Source organism: Schistocerca nitens, chromosome 2, assembly GCF_023898315.1.
Source record: "Schistocerca nitens isolate TAMUIC-IGC-003100 chromosome 2, iqSchNite1.1, whole genome shotgun sequence".
Taxonomy (NCBI): domain Eukaryota; kingdom Metazoa; phylum Arthropoda; class Insecta; order Orthoptera; family Acrididae; genus Schistocerca; species Schistocerca nitens.
This window is the reverse complement of record NC_064615.1, coordinates 858306224-858326804: the sequence shown is the minus strand read 5'-3', so window position 1 is coordinate 858326804 and position 20581 is coordinate 858306224. Positions and strand designations below refer to the sequence as shown.

The 20581-nt window shown below is 43.1% G+C and overlaps 1 protein-coding gene across 1 annotated transcript in view; it reads right to left on the bottom strand.

Annotated features, from left to right (window-relative positions):
* The window catches only part of LOC126235393 (uncharacterized), a 491959-nt gene that overhangs the window by 290534 nt on the left and 180844 nt on the right, over nt 1-20581 (bottom strand). The window contains exons 3-5 of the mRNA XM_049944114.1: nt 17700-17897; nt 13503-13600; nt 7384-7565 (exon numbers count right to left, since the gene is read on the bottom strand). Coding sequence (XP_049800071.1) covers nt 7384-7565; nt 13503-13600; nt 17700-17897 — 478 coding nt within the window. The remainder of the gene's footprint in view (nt 1-7383; nt 7566-13502; nt 13601-17699; nt 17898-20581) is intronic.

Below are 20581 nucleotides of genomic sequence, written 5' to 3'. Positions count from 1 at the left end.
CAGCCCAACGAAATTTTGCGAGCTCCTCTCGGGTGCGTAGTCTTGTGTGAGGCCTCAGTTGTCATGGAGAAGATCGTTTGCGTTTTTGTCGCGATAAACACGCTAAAGTCGTTCCTTCAATTTTCTGAGGGTAGTGCATCACACTTCCGAATTGATCGTTGCATCATGGAGGAGGACATCAAGCAGAATTACGCCCTCAGAGTCCAAGAAGATGGTTCCCATGATTTTACCGGCAAAGGGCGCGGCCTTAAAATTCTTCTTGGGAGGAGAATTGTTTGGTTCCACTCCGTGGATTGCTGTTTTGTTCCCGATTCGAGGTGTTGATCCAATGTTTAATCGCAGGTGATGATGTTCAACAAAAAATTGTCACGATCAGCCTCATAATGCTCAAGCAATTCCGCAAAGATGGTCTTTTGTTGCTCTTTATGGTCTTCTGTTAGGCGGCAAGGAACCCAGCAGGAACACACTTTTGAGTGCAGTTGGAGGACGGGTGAGTCAGCATTACCAACATTGACGTGCAGTTGAGAAGCGACGTGTTTGTTTGTGATCGGTCGATCACCTCGAATGGGAGTGTCCGCACGTTACAGCACTGCAGGAGTCACAGCTGTGTGCGGCAGGCCGGCTATCGAAGGATGGGACAAGTTTGCGCGACCTTTCTGAGATGATCACAAACACCTCCCTCAACGACTCAGTGTGCTTGTATTCAATACCAAGTCTTCGTAGACATTCTGCAAGCGCTTATGAACATCTGCGAGAACATCTGCGATGCTCTGGTTTTCCGCCAAAAGAAATTCAATTTTGGCTCTTTGCTTGGAACGCACCTCCGTTACAGGTGCCGTTTTGAGGGCTACGTATAGTGCCGCCATTTATCGATACTTCAGGAACAATAGATACTGAAGCGGGAATATTCCTAATGTCCCACAACAAATTCACATTTATTCAACCGAAACTGGTCGAGAAAAGAATGTGTTTCATTATTTATTGAACGCCCCTCGTAATTACAGTGTAAAACACAGAGACTTTGCGTGACGATTGACTTCACGATGTTTACATTCTTTTCCAGCAAACAGGGACCAGTCAGGAGAAGAGCAAAGTGTAAACTGACTAGGACTATATTTCATTCAAAGACCTTACAAGTTGGTGCCAGTGGCTGAGAAACTGGATTTGCGTTGGGAAGCAAGGTTTTCAAATGTTTGTCCCGGCTGTTGTTTCCATAAATGTTGGACGGTTCCTTCGGAAGGGCCGGCCACTGTGGCCGAGCGGTTCTAGGCGCTTCAGTCCGGAACCGCGCTGCTGCTTCGGTCGCAGGTTCGAGTCCTGCCTGGGTCATGGAAGTGTGTGGTGTCCTTAGATTAGTTAGGTTTAAGTAGTTCTAAGTCTAGGGGACTGATGACCTCAGATGTTAAGTCCCGTAGTGCTTAGAGCCATTTGAATCTTCGGAAGGGACACGGCCGATTTCCTTGCTCATTGTATCCAAACTTGTGCTCTGTTGTTAATAATGTCGTGGTCGACGGTGGCTAAATCGTAATTTTATTTCGTTCTTTTCGTCATCCATGGGATTAAAAGTTTCTGATGTTATGGAGGGATGTCTGTAGCCCACAGACACATAGGAGTCTACGCTGTCCAGTCACATTAATGCACCCACCTATCAAAGGCTGAGTAGCCAGCTTTTGCAGTGCGGACCGCTGCGAGACGTGAAGGAAGAGAGTCAGTGAGGTTCTGGAAGGTACCAACAGGATGTGGAGCCACGCCAGCGCCATTGCATTGGCCAGCTGCGCTAGGTTTTTCGGCTGAGGATCCACGGCTTGTGAGTCAGGTCAGTGGAGTACGATAAACTCATCCTGGTGCCTTTCGAACCACGCACATACACTGCCATCTATGTGACTCGTTGCATTGTCCAGCTGGTAGATGCCATTGTGCCGAGGAAAAACAAAGTGCATGTAGGGATGGAAATGGTCCCTAAGGACAAATGTATACTTGTGTTGCTCCACTGTGCGTTTCAGAATAACGAGATCACCCAGAGAATGCCACGAAAACATTCCCCAGACCGTAAAAACTCCAGCCTCCGGCCTGGAACGTTCAGCTGATTGTTTCAGGGTGTTCACTTTCAGATGTTTAACGCCGTACACGCCAAAGGTTATCTGTTCCATGGAGCATAAAACGTGGATCATCTGAAAAGGCAACCTGTCGCTCCTCAGTGGATATCCAGTTGCGATGGTGGCGTGCCAGTTCTAGCCTTTGTCACTGATGATCAGTAGTCAGCATGGATGCGTGAACTAGATGCCTCTGTGGGAACCCATACCCAGTAACGCTCGCTGAACGGTCATTGAGGAGACACTGTTGGTAGCCCCTTGGTTCATCCGAGCGGTCAACTGCTCAACAGCTCCACGTCTATTCGCCCGTACACATCTCAGCAGCTGTCGTTCACCCCTGTCATCTATGGTCCGTGGTGAGCTACCCCTGCCCTGGCGCCACTTACAGATAGCACCACTTTGCAATGCTTGGTATAAGAGTACTTTAACCAGGTAGGTTCAAAAATCGCTGTAAGCACTATGGGACTTAACATCTGAGGTCATCAGTCCCCTAGAACTTAGAACTACTTAAACCTAACATCACACACATCCATGTCCGAGGCAGGACTCGAACCTGCGACCGTAGCGGTCGCGCGGTTCCAGACTGTAGCGCCTAGAACCGCTCGGTCACAGCGGCCTGCTAACCAAGGTGGCACGCGAACTGTTAACAAACTTAGCCGTTTCGGAAATGTTCCCACCCTTGGCCCTGAAAGACAATGATCATGCCCTTTTGGACGTCAGATAAATCGCTCCTTCTCCGCATTACGACAACGACTGCACTCTCGTTAGCACCACACCAATATACTTTATATACCCTCCACTGTCTAACGTTCTCTGGCAGCACGCATCCAAAGTGAAAGTTAAAAGAACATTTCGATGTATAGTGCTCACTGTAACAAACAATTTATATGTATTTCTGTTAATTGAATTTCGAAAGGACACTTAATTTTGTGAGGAAAAGTATAATTACGAATTTTGCTATTATAAATGATTATTCAAAGAGTGTGAAATACTATCTGTGGTGGAGGATATGAAAACCGCCACAGAAGAAACGATATGTAACGAGAAATGACAAAGACTGTAGAAGAATTAGTTAAGATATAAATAGGCGGTATATTGAATAGAATCGCTTGTCTTCGGAACGGACTGAATGGGAGAGGAACCTGTGACGTTGCGTTAGGCTCTTACGTAGTTTTCATTTGTCACAAGTCAATGATGACGCCGTTTGTAGCTGGGATTGTAAAAGGCGTGTAAAGATTTTAATAGTTTCTGTTAAAATATATTTATCTAGTAAAATCTGTTTGTCACAACTACTGAAAAGTTCGCACCGGACATTACCCATTTTATTTAATAAATTTCAGCATTTTATTGGATATCGCTGGCGGTGCGGAGCTGCGCCGCGAGCGAGCAGTCTGCAGCAGCGGCAGATTTAAATATACGATCGCTATAACGACCATATCCTAAAATGGTACAGGTAGAGATGAACGAAAATAATAAAGTGTATCTTTTCACAGCTTACCAGACACAGAAGATAAGGGGATACTAGATTTTATCTTGTGCATGCACAGGTGGATACAAGCTGCAGCTTTTATAAATTTTCATTCAAAAGTGATAAATTCTGAACATTACGTATAGTGTATTTAAAACTAGATAATTTTTCAGGAGAGCTTATCAATGTAAAAGAAAACATTTTCATATAGTAAAGATAGTCTTATGCTTCAAAGCTAGTTAAACAAAAATCCACTGCAATGTGAAAATGTTTGCTAAGTTCGATGGACAATAATATTTTCATTCTTGCACAAACAGCTTTAGTACTCGAATAAAAGTAAAACTTGAATAATTATTTTGGAATATTCAAAGAAATTCATTTTTATGAATCTGCAACAGAATATTTCATACGTAAAGTAATAATCACAGATGAAAAATTTATTGCACCTTTCGTTTCTCATGTCCATCCATGTGTATGTTAAGTTCAATCTCAACGGTTTCCCAATCAGATTAAACGCAAAGAGCAAAGAAAGTTTAAAACCAGACAATCAACTCCCGAATAATTAAAACAAACAGAATCGCATTAAAACTGCTAGTGCTGCCACCTGCCGTCTGTGAATGGTTATTGCCCGTTGACGTCGAACATAGGTGGTGGTTACATTAATGTGACTGGACCATGAAGATCGTAATAAGCAGACGAATGTGATACGCCCTTCGTTACAGTAAAGCTGTCGGTAGATGTGGGAGTATCTAGGCAAGCGTCAATAATACTTCGTCTCTAAGGAATCCTTCATCGGCGATATATTAAACCGTTTCCATCCGTCCGTGCTTTCTATACCTAAGAGGACGAAAGTGTACGAAGATGGCGTATTCGAGGATAATAGTAAAAAGTTTACTGTAACGAAACACAGATTAAAGGTATATGAGCTGAAAAGTGAGGTCTTCCTTGTTAAATGAAACGTTTGCTGACTGAAGTCTTCGATACCGAGTCGCCAACGCACAGCCAAACTCGTACCTGTGAAACAGACATCAGGCTACGTTACAGAGCAGTATGTTACATCGAGTATATCATGAGCTGTAGTGAGAGAGGGAGTCAGATGATCCCTAGGCTGGGTGAAAAAAAAACTGCTGTAAGGTATGACTTTTATGCAGGATGGCACTCCACCCCATATTGCTACATACGTGAAAGATCTTGATAGGGGGCTGTAGATAATTTCATGGGCATTTCCCCAGTATTTGGATGTTATGAACGCGTAAGCGCCTTTGCACTGTTTGTAATTATAAACGCTCATTCTCACCAGAGATGCTTTTGCGCCTGCAGTCTTGCTTGGACCATCTCTGCGTTGCAAGATGCGCGGAAGATGTCGCACACTGTTAATCGTGAGATGAGGAGACGCAGTAGTCAGCAGTGGTGTGCCATGATTAGCAGTACGGCATAGGCCGAATGGTACGGTTGCAGTTATATTCTAAGGAAGTGGAACATGTTGATTTACTGATTAATTATTTGAGATGAGGAAAGAGACTGGCATGTTGAGAAGAATATTTTATTACGATTATTTTGACGAGTAACAGAAGAGGATTTAATTTAAGGTAATTGACTTCAAATTTCGTACATTATTGCAGCAGCTTGTAGTTACGCATTCTTGGTTCAGACGTGCCGAGACTTGAGTATAGGCAAAGATAAACAGCCATGCATAATTTTCAATTTGAATTTGGGGGTAGTAATAAATGTTGCATGTTTGATGTCATTTTTACGTGTTGTATTTTTGAAAAGATCTCATTTGATAAGTAAGACTACTTACGTTTGTCCAATCAAAAACTGTAATTTTTTTGTATTCACGTCTGTGAAACCAAGAAAGAGATAATTTTTCAGTATAGAACTTAATGAGAAAACTAATTACATTTGCCTTTTTAATTTATTCCAAGTCATTGTCCGTATCCAAAATCATCCATGACAAAAATATGAGTTATCATTTTTACTTATTCGGATTTGTTAGGAACCAAATATGCTTTGCCTTTTTTTTTTCACAACGTTGTCCCTCGACTACAGGTATTGATGTATGACGGCCGACATGTTCAGCATTCGTTATAAAAGAACATCGTCTTTTTGAAAATCAATTTTTATGCTAATTATTGCTTTTGTATCTTGTGGAGCGCAATCTGTTCGTTATTTGTGCATTTATTTTTGGTTTCAATAAATCCCTTATCATTTCAAGCAAGAGAGTGAATTTTTACGTCTCAGCGTACATTATTCCGTGAAGTATTGAATTTTTAAATTTTAACGGTCTTTTGGGTCACCCTGTATCTTCTTCAACCTTGTGTAGAAATCGGGCTACGCCAATGGCGGTTATATAGCCCCCCCCCCCCCCCCCCCCCTTTGCACGCCGCCCGCATTGCCACCGCGCCGACCCCGCCAGTCATCCCGCACGCTATTCGTTTGTTTCTTTCGTCAGTCGACTCGACTGAATCGAGCTATCGAGAAATTGTTCTTCCCTATGTAGCACGCGCGTCCGCGTTACCGTATTTTAAACGTTTCTGTCTGGCACCTAGATAGCTAACAAATACCTACGAGAAAATTCTGGGCATTCTAACGATCTCGATACGTTATTCTGTCTGGCATTTGTTCGAGAAAAGTCGCGAATATTATTTTCTTGCACAGAGAACCTTCGATACGAAGCGTTATAAATACGGACTATTCGCCGTATAGTAAGCTATATTACATTCAGAAGCAGGAATATTAAGGCTGAAGAATGAATAAGTAAAACGTCCTAGTTGTAGCAAGTTCAAGCGTTGTGTGTTTGTCCTAGATATGACTATCCTACTTTGCACACGCTGTACAAAATATTTGCTTATCTACGTGCATCTATTGATACAGTAGAAAGAAGTTTTTCAACATTGCGACATATAAATGACATGGCAGAGGTCGACAATGAAGGAGGATCGACTTAATGGCTGAGGTCGACAATGAAGGAGGATCGACTTAATGGCTTAGCTCTGTTGAACACTCACACTGACATTCAGTGTCCTATTGACGCTGTAATTAACCAATTTGCCAGGAAGAATAGGCGCATAGAATTCATCATTTAAGGAAGAGAACCACAATTGCAACTTTTTTAATATCATAAGACGGCGTTGTCTTGTATATGTGTATAATCAGTTTAAACAAAACTTTCTTAATCTTTGCATGTGACTGGATTATTTTTCATTACGGTAAAAGTAAAGGTAGCTCAAGATATCTTAAGCGCCCCCTGCTCGAAGTTTTTCTGTATCCGCCACTACAGATCAATTTGTCATCACGACCTACTTGCACATTCCAAAAGAATTATAAAAGGAAGCAGATATTGTCGGTGTATTATTCCCTGTCTGTTCAGGCATATATGGCGTCACATACTACAACATTAGGCCCGTAAGAAAGACAGGTCGGGGCGCGCACGTCACAGCACGTGACACTGCAGTTCTTGACGAGTGCCAGCAGCCATCTCCGGCGGGAAGCGAGTAGTTTAATAACTCATAACTTCTCGTTTAAATGCATCAGCCTCACGATAGCGTACGACAAAGTTAATAGCTTGGGTGGGTAACTTTTCATTGACATATTGATTTGTTTTGGGCCCTGCACGGAGCCGAGCGTTCGCGAAATATGGCGGATAAGGCGACTATTGTGATGTCACTAATACGTTGCGGGCCCCGCATTCCCCATGGGTCCCGCTGCAACATCACTATAGCGCGGGCTAAAGCTGATGACCTGTATCGGTAGGTTCAATTGACCCAACAAAGCTATTGCTGAATGTTAACACGAGCAAACAACAGAAGACGTGGGAGTTACCTGTCTGTGCGGCGTACTCGAAGGCGGCGTGGTCTCGGGGGCTGTAGGGCGGCGAGCCCGCATCCTCCTGGCGGGCTGTGAGGAACGCCTTCTTCACCTTGGTCCACTTGGAAGAGTGCCTGCGGCAAGGCGGCGGGGACCCCTGAGCACACGGCAAGGGCACCACGTCAGACAGAGCGCAGCTGCAGCCTTAAAAAATGTACTCACGCCTCGTTAGCCCATTTCACATTTTTGTAATTGAAGCGTTTATTTAAAAAGATCTCGAACTCGAGTGTTCCTGGGACTGGGGCTAGGGGTGTCCTAACTAAGAATATATGGGAGGGGGATTTACAGTACCAGCATTTGCCTTAACCAAGGAAAACCCCCGGTAACCTTGGTCAGAACTGGACACCTGCATCTGAATAACAAAATCATGAATAATCGAAAAGTCGAATGGTTTCATCAATAAAGACTGCGACCACTTTAATTCTCTCGTTAACTGGTCATATGGTATGTGTAATACAAACAACTGGCTGCGAAATGACTTGTTATCCTGATGCAAGTATTAGGGCAATATTTGCATAACCTCGGTCGCTAAGTCTCCGCCAAAGCAATGGGTACATCGTTTTCTTTTTCCACTAGTTAACCTGATTGTTAAAATCAAAACAACCGGTTTCTGAAATAACCCAATATTTTTTATTCCTATTATTTCATCTGATAAACATAGAAATCGAAAAAAGATTGAAAAACTTTGACTCACTCAGTTTCAAGACACATAGAATCAAAATATTAAATTAAGGGGAATTGGAACCCCCTATCCGGACAATGTTAAATTTAGTGACTTGCCTTCCCTGTATATTTCAGGAATCACTGTAGCCATTGAGATGAAACTTTTACAAGACATTAAACTACATGTTCTGAGTCTACTGAAGTACAATAATTGCTTTTCAGCCACTGCTTTCGGACACACAATTATTTAATTACACGGTTAAAATTTTGTGTACTTTTTGTACGTTATCCTAAATAATTTTAATTATACATAACATTGTTCCTTTTTTAGTTCAGTAGACTCAGTATAAGAATGTTATTACTCCCTGAAAATTTGAATACTCTACTCGAAGTGGTTTCTGAGATTTAGGCAAAAATGGAACAGAAAATGTACTTTCAGGAACGGCTTCTAAAGTTTCAAAAGACTGTAACTCACTTAATATATGCTTAATTTTTTATTTTTAGTCACTCAGAAGCACCCTCCACATTCTATACATCATTCTCTTGATCTTTTCCATGTTTTTCCTTCTTTTCTTCTTTGTGGACTGCTTAGTGTCCAACTCTGCTGCATACTCTGCTTTATCGATGCGAACCTTGTCCATTCGTTCAAGTTCTCTGATGCAGTTCGCTCCAGGATTAATTCCCATTTGCTTTAGCACTTTCACCCTACTAATGTTGCCATCATTGAAAGCAAAAACATTTTTTGGTAAGCGAGTCCATATAAGATTATTGAGCGACTCATTGGGATTCTGAGTCTGACCATACAGACACTTCTTCAGTAATTCAGGATTTGCCAGGTCTCTGTAAATATGTTTTATGATATCCATGACTGCTGCTAGGATGGTATGTTTACGGCTGTATGAACTGTTTGAGTACTGGGCATTACGGTAACTGCACCATGAATCAGGTCCAGGGGGGCAGAGGTGGTGTACTGGTTTTTCATCAGTTGACAGTCTGTGGAAGAAGGTAGCACACACTGCCTGCTTCATTTTAAACAAATCATCAGTATTATTTCTAGTGGCCAACCCATAATACTGCTGTAGTTCATCAATCATTTTGTCTGTCAGCCTGCCTCTTATGGTTTTACCATCATAAAGTTTCTTGTCTCTCAAACTTTGTTTCAACTTCCTCAACCTGGTGCTCATCCTCTTCTGGACATGACTAGCACATTACAGTTTTGTGATAATCTTCTCACCATGACGCTGAGCGGTCACTACACTGTTACATGCTTTTGAGCCTCCATCACCTAAGAAATTTGTGTAACACAGTCCCCTTTTGCTCACAGATCGACTAAAAGTTTCATTACTCGTAGATGCAGTGGCCTCCATACCACCACTTGTTACTTCATAATTTCTGTCACAGATATGCCCTTCTTCACTGCCTGATTTACACTTACAGCAATGATTGGTTAAAATACGGAAATCTATTACCTTTGCAGTATCCACACTGATCACCGTAGCAACAGCATTCTTAGAAATGTAGCTGCACGTCTGCCAAGTGCCATCTAAAGCTACTGGTACGTCAGTGATACCATCATTTATTTAAACAGCTTCGTTCGGAGCACCCTGACGTTCACTCACAGTGCATATCAATTACGACAGTAGTCTCAACTCTCTCACCAGTGCCAGTACACAGTTTCAGATAACGTGGAATCGAGTCTCTCCAGTGACTATTTCTTTATTTTCGTTTGTTAGTGCTATATAACATGTACACAATGTTTTATACGTTGTTTACTGCGTAGCATTTTTAAGGTCCAGAACTTTCGAAACTGGCTAATTGCTAGTGCTCATCGTTTAGCAAGTAAAATGGGCGATTTCTTCGCTCAGGAACATGCCACGGTCACACACTGTTGCTCAAAACGCACAGTTTCGAGGGTACTTTTAGTTAATGTGTGAACGAGTACGGAAAAATATATTACCAAGATGGTTTAGTGTATAGTCGCCACTCAGCACTCTTCGGGTACTCTTAGCTCTCCCGACAACGCTGGTATGGGTTTTCTAGTCTGAGAGATATGGCGAGCAACTCTCGAGAGATGGTTACCGGCTACGGCGAGGGCTAATCTCGCAGGGATCTTTCCCCTCGCTCGGATACTTGGCGAGCTGAATCTCGGCGCTGTTAACACGATTCGTACGAGGTCTGTTCAAAAAATTCCGGATCATTCGTAATTTCGCGACATTGGTATGTCTGGGCGAAAAGCGGTTGCAACATTGCACACTCCGGAAGTTTCATTTTGTATGTCTGTTAGTTATTGTTCAGTGCTGTATTGAGTAGAACGTTGTGCCACACAGTTAGCGAATTTCGAGATGGCAGAGTTAGAGGAGCAATGCGTCTGCATTATATTTGGCGTGAAACATGAGAAAACATTTACAGAGACACACCAAATAATGCAGGAAGCCTACGGTGAGGAGTGCTTAAGCCGTACTCGGTGCTACGAATGGTTCACGCGGTTTAAAAATGGCCGGACGGAAGTTAAAGATGACCTCGTTCAGGATGTCCCTCGACATCTACCGACGACGCTCGTGTCAAGGACGTCAACGAAATGGTGCATGCCAGTCGAAGACTGACTGTGCGAGAGATTGCAGAAGGATGTAACATTCCAGTTGGATCATGTAATGAAAGCCTGAGAAAGCGTCTTGGAATACGTCGTGTTGCCGCCAAGTTCGTCCCACGGCTCATGAGTCAAGACCACATTCATCGCTGTTGGTGCGTCACCAATGCACAGGAAACGAAATCACTGTGCTGCCTCATCCTCCGTACTCTCCAGACCTGGCCCCTGCGGACTTTTCTTTATTTCCGAAGTTGAAAACCCCGTTGAAACGACGAAGATTTGCAACAATAGACGTGATAAAATAAAATTCTCAAACGGCGGTTCGCGCTATCCAGCAAGAGGAGTACCAAGATTGCTTTCGGAAGTGGAAATGGCGGAGGGAGTGGTGTATTAATTGTGGAGGAGAGTATTTCAAAGGAGAGCATGCACAATAAGTATGAGCCGTGCTAAAAATTGCTGTTTTGAAGAGCGCGCCGCAGCGCGTACTGCGAAGCAGTCGCCCTCCGTTTCTGGCGGTGGCGCTGCTGTGGCAATCGCAGCTTTGGTGTCTCCATCTGGTGGGAAAGGTAGCCTGTTCACGTGCATTTAAGGGGCGCTATGAGCTCGCCAGTCGGTTAGTCTGGGGTCAGTATGGGCCTGTCTCTCATTTGTGAGGCATTTAGTGTCTGTCTGTCGTCCGGAGTGCTAGTATGTCTTTCGTTCGGATCAACCTTTAAAGCCGGCAAGATGAGAGTGTTTCCACTCCGCCAGTAAGAGAACTCAGCGAGTGGTTGCCCGGTCGGGGCTTAGTTCCTGCATCTGAGTCTGCGCGTTAGGCCGCCAGTCTGCTCGAATTTGCTCAGGGAATGGTCATTGGCGGTTGGATCGATCGGTTGGTCGGTCGCGCACTGAGACACAAGATGACTTGTCCGTCTTGAGCGTCGGCGCATGTGAGGTCGCCACGTCAGTCCAGTGAGCCGCGCCGTATAGCGAGGGGTAGTCGCTTCGCGGTCGACACGAGAGCAACAGGAGTCAACCCACGACATCAGTCTGGCCGGTGCGAGCTGCGACGCCGTGGTGTAACTGGTTCTCCGAGCGCTTCTGGGCCCCTTCGGTTGCCATCTTGTGGAGCTGGCTCGGTCCTTTCCTGGTGCAGGGATGTCGTTTTGCCAGTGGGCGTGTTTCCTCTGCATGGTTGAGTCAGAGCCAGTACTTCCGCCGTCGTGTGTCTGGGAGTGAGTGGGAGACGCATCAGCAGTGCAGTCGCGACGGAGCAGCAGTCGCGGAAGGAGCAGCGGGCAGTCGGTCGGTTGGTGCGGAACATGAAAGACGGGAGATCGGCGCGCCTTCCTGCGTCCGTTGAAGCGGCTGGCAGCGGACGGTTCGGGAGAACGATTTGGGGGTGCTGCTCCAGGTCTTCTCGAGAAATCGCAGTTTATTAGAAGTGGTTGTTAATATGTTGTGTGATTTAATCTTGTTAAATTTTACTTGTTTTCTTGGTCAGTCTCTCGTCCCCAGCTTGCTCGTCTGTCTTTCGTCCGCATTTGTTAGGGAGTTAGTGTCTGTCTGTCGTTCGGAGCAGCCTCTGTAATGTTTTTCAGATTCGGTGTGTTAACGAATTTATTGCTTGGAGTGTAACGGCGTAATTCCTGAAATATGTTTTGATCTTGGCTATCATCTTGAGAGGCGGGATCTGTGTACTGTAGAGCATGTTAACTTGTTTGGGCAACCTTGTATAATTTTATATACGATTGCATTTGAAGGGATTTTATTTAAATGGTCATTTTAGTATATAAGGTTGCCACCCTTCCACCGTAAGACTTTTCTTCGAAGTTAAAATCAAGTTGCACCTTCGGTGGCAAAGTTAATTTTTTAATTTTAGTGTTTTGTACCTTTTCCATACCTCCTACGGGGTGCATAGTTTGTGTGCTTGTGTGAATTGTTTGAACTTTTAGTTTAAAGTAATCTGGTGTGTTGCAGATTTGCACCAGTGTACTCTTTCAGAGGTTGTTGTGAGCGGTCGTAACTATGGCCGTGTCAAAAGGGAGCGGCAAGGTTCTCAGACCGAAAGCTCATACAGTCAAAAATTTGTTTCTTTCTACCTCTGCATAAATTGTAACTTGATATTTAGAGGGTGCTTTCTGATTATAATTTTAAATCTGTTTCTTTTAAAAAATGCTTTAGGCACCATTAAAGTGAATAAATTACCATTTGTTAAAAAGGAAATTACTTACGATTTCATCAGTTACTCCCTGGCAACTACTTCCACGCTCACATATTGTGATTAAATGTGTTAATGTTCTTTATGGCCGCGCGGGATTAACCGAGCGGTCTAAGGCGCTGCAGTCATGGACTGTGCGGTTGGTCCCGGCGGAGGTTCGAGTCATCCCTCGGGCATGGGTGTTTGTGTTTGTCCTTAGGATAATTTAGATTAAGTAGTGTGTAAGCTTAGGGACTGATGACCTTAGCAGTAAAGTTCCAAAAGATTTCACACACATTTGAACATTTTTTTGTTGTTGATGAATCGCTAGTAAATAAAATAAATTTTTAAGAATATTCTTTGAAATTAAATACACTGTTCAAAGTAGAAGGTAAGCGTAGAAATATTTTTTGGACAAAATACCGGAATTTTTTGAATAGACCTCGTTTTACTCGCAAACGGTTTCTGAGAGTGCAGAATCCTCACGTGCATACCTTAGCTTAACAATGTCTTCTATGTGTGCCAGGAACTCTAACATTAGAGTTTCGCTGCGGAAGATCGTATGCAGTAACAATGGCGCGCGCGGCTACCTGCTGGTTGTGGCGGCGGTCGTCCTCGGGGTCGGTGACGGGCGAGGGCGACGGCTTGGGCGGCGGCCGGTGGGGCGGCGACTGGTGCTCGGGCCAGCGCAGCTCCTCGCTGGAGGCCAGCGTCAGCGTCAGCCGCGGCGCCTGCCCCGCCTTCTGCAACCACACGCCGGCCCGCAGGCTGCGTCTCACTCAGCTCGTCGCCACAACTCGGTGGCACGGTGTCCACAAAGGAACAACCACGTGGTGCTGTCCGTTTGACACTACGAGGGTACCTTAACGACTAGCTCTCTGTGCCTGGACATCAGAGTCCTAAAGCAGCACAACGTGCTTCCAAAAAAAATACCAAATACATGAGTATAAATTAAAACCATTTCGACACTCTTACGAGGCTCGCCAGCGGCTATGTGTGTTACCTACAAGGTGTTTAAAAAAAGTACCACATATCCGTACGGGATTTATACAGGGTGTTACAAAAAGGTACGGCCAAACTTTCAGGAAACATTCCTCACACACAAAGAAAGAAAATATGTTATGTGGACATGTGTCCGGAAACGCTTACTCTCCATGTTAGAGCTCATTTTATTACTTCTCTTCAAATCACATTAATCATGGAATGGAAACACACAGCAACAGAACGTACCGGCGTGACCTCAAACACTTTGTTACAGGAAAGGTTCAAAATGTCCTCCGTTAGTGAGGATACATACATTCACCCTCCGTCGCATGGAATCCCTGATGCGCTGATGCAGCCCTGGAGAATGGCGTATTGTATCACAGCCGTCCACAATACGAGCACGAAGAGTCTCTACATTTGGTACTGAGGTTGCGTAGACAAGAACTTTCAAATGCCCCCATAAATGAAAGTCAAGATGGTCGAGGTCAGGAGAGCGTGGAGGCCATGGAATTGGTCCGCCTCTACCAATCCATCGGTCACCGAATCTGTTGTTGAGAAGCATACGAACACTTCGACTGAAATGTGCAGGAGCTCCGTCGTGCATGAACCACATGTTGTGCCGTACTTGTAAAGGCACACGTTCTGCAGCACAGGTAGAGTATCCCGTATGAAATCATGATAACGTGCTCCATTGAGCGTAGGTGGAAGAACATACTGACGAAACTAAAATGAGCTCTAACATGGAAAGTAAGCGTTTCCGGACACATGTCCCCATAACATCTTTTCTTTATTTGTGTGTGAGGAATGTTTCCTGAAAGTTTGGCCGTACCTTTTTGTAACACCCTGTATATAAGGTCGTCTCCTGACTGACTGGCCCAGCCCAAACCGATAAGGACAGGATCTTGAAATTTGGAAAGGATGTTGATCTTATATTGTAAGCGTCATTTAATAAGAAATTTTTCGAAATAGGGGATGAATAATTTTTTGAAAATATGTCGTTGTTAAGGCAAATTTGAAGCTAGACATTGATATTTAGTTTCTCGGCCAAAGATAAAGAAATACGTATTTCAGCATTTTTGGAAATTTAACCCCTGTGGGGCTGAAATAATGTGCGAAAGCTTTTTTTCAACACAAATCTATACTAAAGAACTACTGAGGTATTTTTAAAGCTACATTTATGAATCCCGGTATTTGAATTCTCGATCACAAATGAAAAAAAAAACCTGTTTCACATGATTTTTTTTTAATTCAGCCCATAAGTGGATCAAATAGGGGGTGAAACGATTCATTGAAATATTTCACTGTGAAAGAATTTTTGAATTTGGCTTCTCCATTAGAAATGAAGAAATACGTGTTTCAGTGATTTTTGAAATTCAGCTCCCTAAGGGAGTGAAATACGTGATGAAAAGTTTTATGAGAGTATTTCACTGTGAAAGCGTTTTCAAATATAAATCTTGCTTCTTTGTTGGAAATAAAAAATACGTATTTCATTGTTTTCGGAAATTCAACATCTAATGGAATAAAATAAGGGATGAAAATTCTCAAGGAAGTATTTCATTTCGTTACAGTAAAAAAAAAAAAAAAAAAAAAAAAAAAAAAAAAACTCTAAATCTATGAAAATGTGTATTTCACTTCTCGGTTGGGTATAACAGAATATGTGTTAGGAGATGAAATTTTCTGTGGAAATGTCACCAAAGGAACAGAAAACCATGATTAACAAACAACTTGGACTTCAGCAACCAGGATAGCTGTCTTGGTCAAAAGTACATTCGGAAAAGACCTGCTTTTATTACCTTATTTAATGTGAAAAGTTTGACCCGCCAGGCACTAATGCGCAGCTTGCTGGACTCGGGTAGGCGCTCCGGCCCCGGATCCGGTATAACAGAATATGTGTTAGGAGATGAAATTTTCTGTGGAAATGTCACCAAAGGAACAGAAAACCATGATTAACAAACAACTTGGACTTCAGCAACCAGGATAGCTGTCTTGGTCAAAAGTACATTCGGAAAAGACCTGCTTTTATTACCTTATTTAATGTGAAAAGTTTGACCCGCCAGGCACTAATGCGCAGCTTGCTGGACTCGGGTAGGCGCTCCGGCCCCGGATCAAATCCGCCTGGCGGATTAACGACGAGGGAATGTGTGCTGGCCAGCCTGGATGTGGTTTTTAGGCGGTTTTCCACATCCCACTAGGTGAATACCAGTACAGTCCCCATGTCCCGCCTCATTTACACGACTCGCAGCCATTTTAAAACGTTCGCACTTTTTCATGGCTTACGCTAGCTAGTCGGAGACAGCTGGGGTACCCTTCTTCCGTCCCGGGGGGTGGCGACACTGACACTAACATTGCCAAATCGATAGTAACAGGGCCGACCCCGTGTTGCAGTGGGACAAAGGCCACAAGATAATGATGATGATTTAATGTGAAAAGTTAAGAAGGAGTTGCAATTCGTAGCCGGCCGGGGTGACCGAGCGGTTCTAGGCGCTACAGTCTGGAACCGCGGGGGGTGGCGACACTGACACTAACATTGCCAAATCGATAGTAACAGGACCGACCCCGCGTTGCAGTGGGACAAAGGCCACAAGATAATGATGATGATTTAGTGTGAAAAGTTAAGAAGGTGTTGCAATTCGTAGCCGGCCGGGGTGACCGAGCGGTTCTAGGCGCTACAGTCTGGAACCGCGCGACCGCTACGGTCGCAGGTTCGAATCCTGCCTCGGGCATGGATGTGTGTAATGTCCTAGGTTAGTTAGGTTTAAGTAGTTCTAAGTTCTAGGGGACTGATGACCTCAGAAGTTAAGTCCCATAGTGCTCAGAGCCATTTGAACCATTTTTTTGCAATTCGTAAAAAACATAAACATTTTATTAAAGAAAAACAAAACATCTCTGTAGGCTATACAGTCGACGCGAGCGAAGCAGCGGACGCTAAGCTAGTAGGTAATACTGATCAAAACTAAAAGAAAAATTCCTGTAATTGTGTGTCCAGAATCCAATACCTCTTGAGATATAGGCTGTTTTACTTGCGACGAGTAATGTGTACTATTCAGCGTTGTATAGGCCGTCATAACGTTATAGTTCAGTGAGTGATAAATTACCAGCGCTACTGGATAACGTTACCCTTGCAGAAAGACAAGGACTGTGGTTTATGCATGATGGGCCAGGTCCCCATTTTCCACGTGTTGGGCGACCATACTCAGCTCAACGTTCTACGGGCGACGGATTGAGGAGGTCTGCTTGACGCCACCCTGCTCATCACACCTAAACCCGTTGGACTTCTGGCTATTGGTGACATTTAGAGGCACGTTTCATGTGCAACACATTAGTCGAGGAGGTCCGAACTTTGGCTTCCCCGTTCACCGGACATGATTTCGTTGCGTTTCTGACTACGAGGACATTTAAAACTATTGATGTATGTCCGTCCAACCATTAATGAGCAGACGTTACAGGAGCGTGTGTACAATCCCAACGGAGCCAGGTCCATTTGAAAGAATGCGTGTTTCATTCCGAAGGAGGACTGAAGGATGTTCAGGATACTTGGTAACCACACGCAGCAGCGATCGTAGTGTCTACTTCTATGTAACAGACATATACCTAAACAAAGAAAATAATAATCCAATCCGAAATACAGAAAAATCTATAAAATAAATAAAAAAACTGATGCACAAGCAGAACGTAAAAGAAAGCAACTTCATCCACGTTTGTATTTTTCTTTTCTGTGTGCTTTAAATGTGAAGTATTTCTTATTTCGGATAGATGAACAAATTGCCCCACCACTACTGCAGGAACTTCTACTGAAGAGATGCTCTCCTGCGATAACGGCTGCTGAACACAGACAATGCGTCGCATACAGGTGCTTACCGAGCTGTCTGCGTCTTGCGACTGCAGTGCGGTGCCGTCCATAGCGCCATCACACGCGGAGTCGAGGTGTGCGTCGGTGGAGCCAGCGCCGCGACGCTTCAAGCTGTCTTTGCGCGTCTGGATGATGATGTCCTTGACCTTTCCCCACGGAGTGCGGTGGGCCTTACCGCTTGGGCTCTTCGAGAGTGGCGATATATCCTGCAGCAGACGTCAGCAGTTACTCAAAAGCAGCGGAAAAAAGTGAAAAGTTAGTCGTGCAAAATTACGAGTCTCATGATTCAGGACTAACAGAAATACGGCGGAAATAAGGGTTCCGCATCGCTTTGTGTCCGTTTGTCTGTCCGACTGTTAAGACAATTTTTTCTGCAACAGTTACGCGTATCAAGTTCAAACCTATGTCACATGTTAAAGACAATGGTCCTTTGTCAGAGTAAAAATTTTAAGCTTCTAAGTCACTGAAATCAAAGACGCAGCTATTTATGTTACATATTTTGATAAACGAAAACTCACTCATAAAAACCTTAGTGTACTTCTTGCTGATCTAGTGTCATGAAATTCGGCAAGAAGCATTGATTCACAATGCAGGTAAAGGAACAAAAATTTGAAAATTGTACTTATATCACACGAAAAAATATTTTTTTGTCGTTTTTTATCCGTCTGCCCATCTGTTTGTCTTTTAAGACCCCTTTTTCAGTGGAACAGTTTGGCATATCAAGTACAAATTTATGTCACATATTAAACACTAAGGTCCCTTGGCGATGTAAGAAACTGAAGCTTCCAAGTCAATACCATCAAAAGATTCATCGATTTATGTCATATATTTTGATACTCGCAGACTCACACATCAAACCTATATCGTACTTCCTGTTGATGTAGAATCATGAAATTCGACAAGAAGCAAGGTTTCACACTACAAGTAAAGCGAAAAAAATCTGAAACTAGTTAAACTGTAATGATAGTTAAATTATAATTATAGCACACAAAAATGCCTTTTTGCCATTAGAACATACATTGCATTCATCATTCATTAAAAGCATAATAAACGAACATTACTGCATGCAAACATAAATGTTGTCATGTTTCAGTAAATAAATAAAGTGTTCCATTAAATATTCTCGATCTACATGTATATCCACATCTACATGTATGAATATCATAAAATGAAGCTTCTTTTTGTGTGTCCGGATTAAACTGAGGAAATTCTGTAGAGATTTTGATATTGTCTTTGAATCCCCTGGAGCAATATCTTGCCAATATTGATATCAATAATAGGCAAAAATCTTGGAGATTCTCGATAACCAGTACGGATGAACTGTATATACCGGGTGATTAAAAAGTCAGTATAAATTTGAAAACTAAATAAATCACGGAATAACGTAGATAGAGAGGTACAAATTGACACACATGCTTGGAATGACACCGGGTTTTATTAGAACCAAAAAAATACAAACGTTCAAAAAATGTGCGACAGATGGCGCTTCATCTGATCAGAATAGCAATAATTAGCACAACGAAGTAAGACAAAGCAAAGATGATGTTCTTTACAAGAAATGCTCAATATGTCCACCATCATTCCTCAACAAGAGCTGTAGTCGAGGAATAATGTTGTGAACAGCACTGTAAAGCTTGTCCGGAGTTATGGTGAGGCATTGGCGTCGGATGTTGTCTTTCAACATCCCTAGAGATGTCGGTTGATCACGATACACTTGCGACTTCAGGTATCCCCAAAGTCAATCATAGCACCGACTGAGGTCTGGGGACCTGGGAGGCCAAGCATGACGCATGTGGCGGCTGAGCACGCGATCATCACCAAACGACGCGCGCAAGAGATCTTTCACGCGTGTAGCAACATAGGGTGTTTATTTTGTTCTAATAAAACCCCATGTCATTCCAAGCATGTGTGTCAAGTTTTACCTCTCTATCTGCATTATTCTGTGGTTTATTAAGTTTTCAAATTTATACTGAGTTTTTGATCACCCGGTATGTACATAATTAAGTTTGTACGCAACCCTCAGTGCGCGATTCTTACTCACACTTGCCCAATTTATTTACTGTTGGTAGGCGTAATGCGAAATTTGGTGACGTGGAACCCGAGTCCTGTTCTTTTGGCGTCCTACTCCTCTAAAAGCAATCATAACACTTCGTATATTTCATTCTTGTAAAATATATTTCTGTTGTTTTCACGTTATATGTAAACCGCCAAGCTAGACACAGTTTTCCATTATCAAACTTCATAAAAATATTATGGGTACTGAAATAATTGCTAGAACTTTATGAGTTACGTTTCACCTTAAAGTTTAGAGCGTATGCTCCAATGTTATTGGAAATTCGTCAACGACTACCCACTGGTTTTTGAGTTACAACAACAAAGCAGTTCTCATGCAAAATTTCCGGAAGCTTAAAGGGTATCAGCGTTTGAAAGGTACGCATTTGATTAAGGATCCATTCGCAGAGAAGTTCGAGCATGAAACTAAGGGACATTCGGAGTCGAATGAGGAGTTTATGCTCTTAGTTGCCTCGTCATCCGTGAAACATCATTAATGCGACGAAGTGTCAACAAACATTTTGAAAATGTAACTAAAAGGAAATTTCGTAAAGTGTATAGCTGCTTAATTTGTGAAGTCTTATGCCAGGCTCAGTCATCCACAACGGTTTCCTACATAGTATATTGTAAACGTTGCCTGTATGCGCAGAAATTAAAAAAGAAGTGTTTGAAATTACATAGTGTGACTATCAGGCTGATTTATCTGAAGCAGCATTACTTCCAGAAAGTTACGATTTTACTCTGTTGTCCATGCATTTCATGGCTCGAGGTTTTCACGTTTAATGAAGATGTCTAATGGGGCTCTACTGTTAGGTGTCTTTTCCAGCAGTACTGTTAC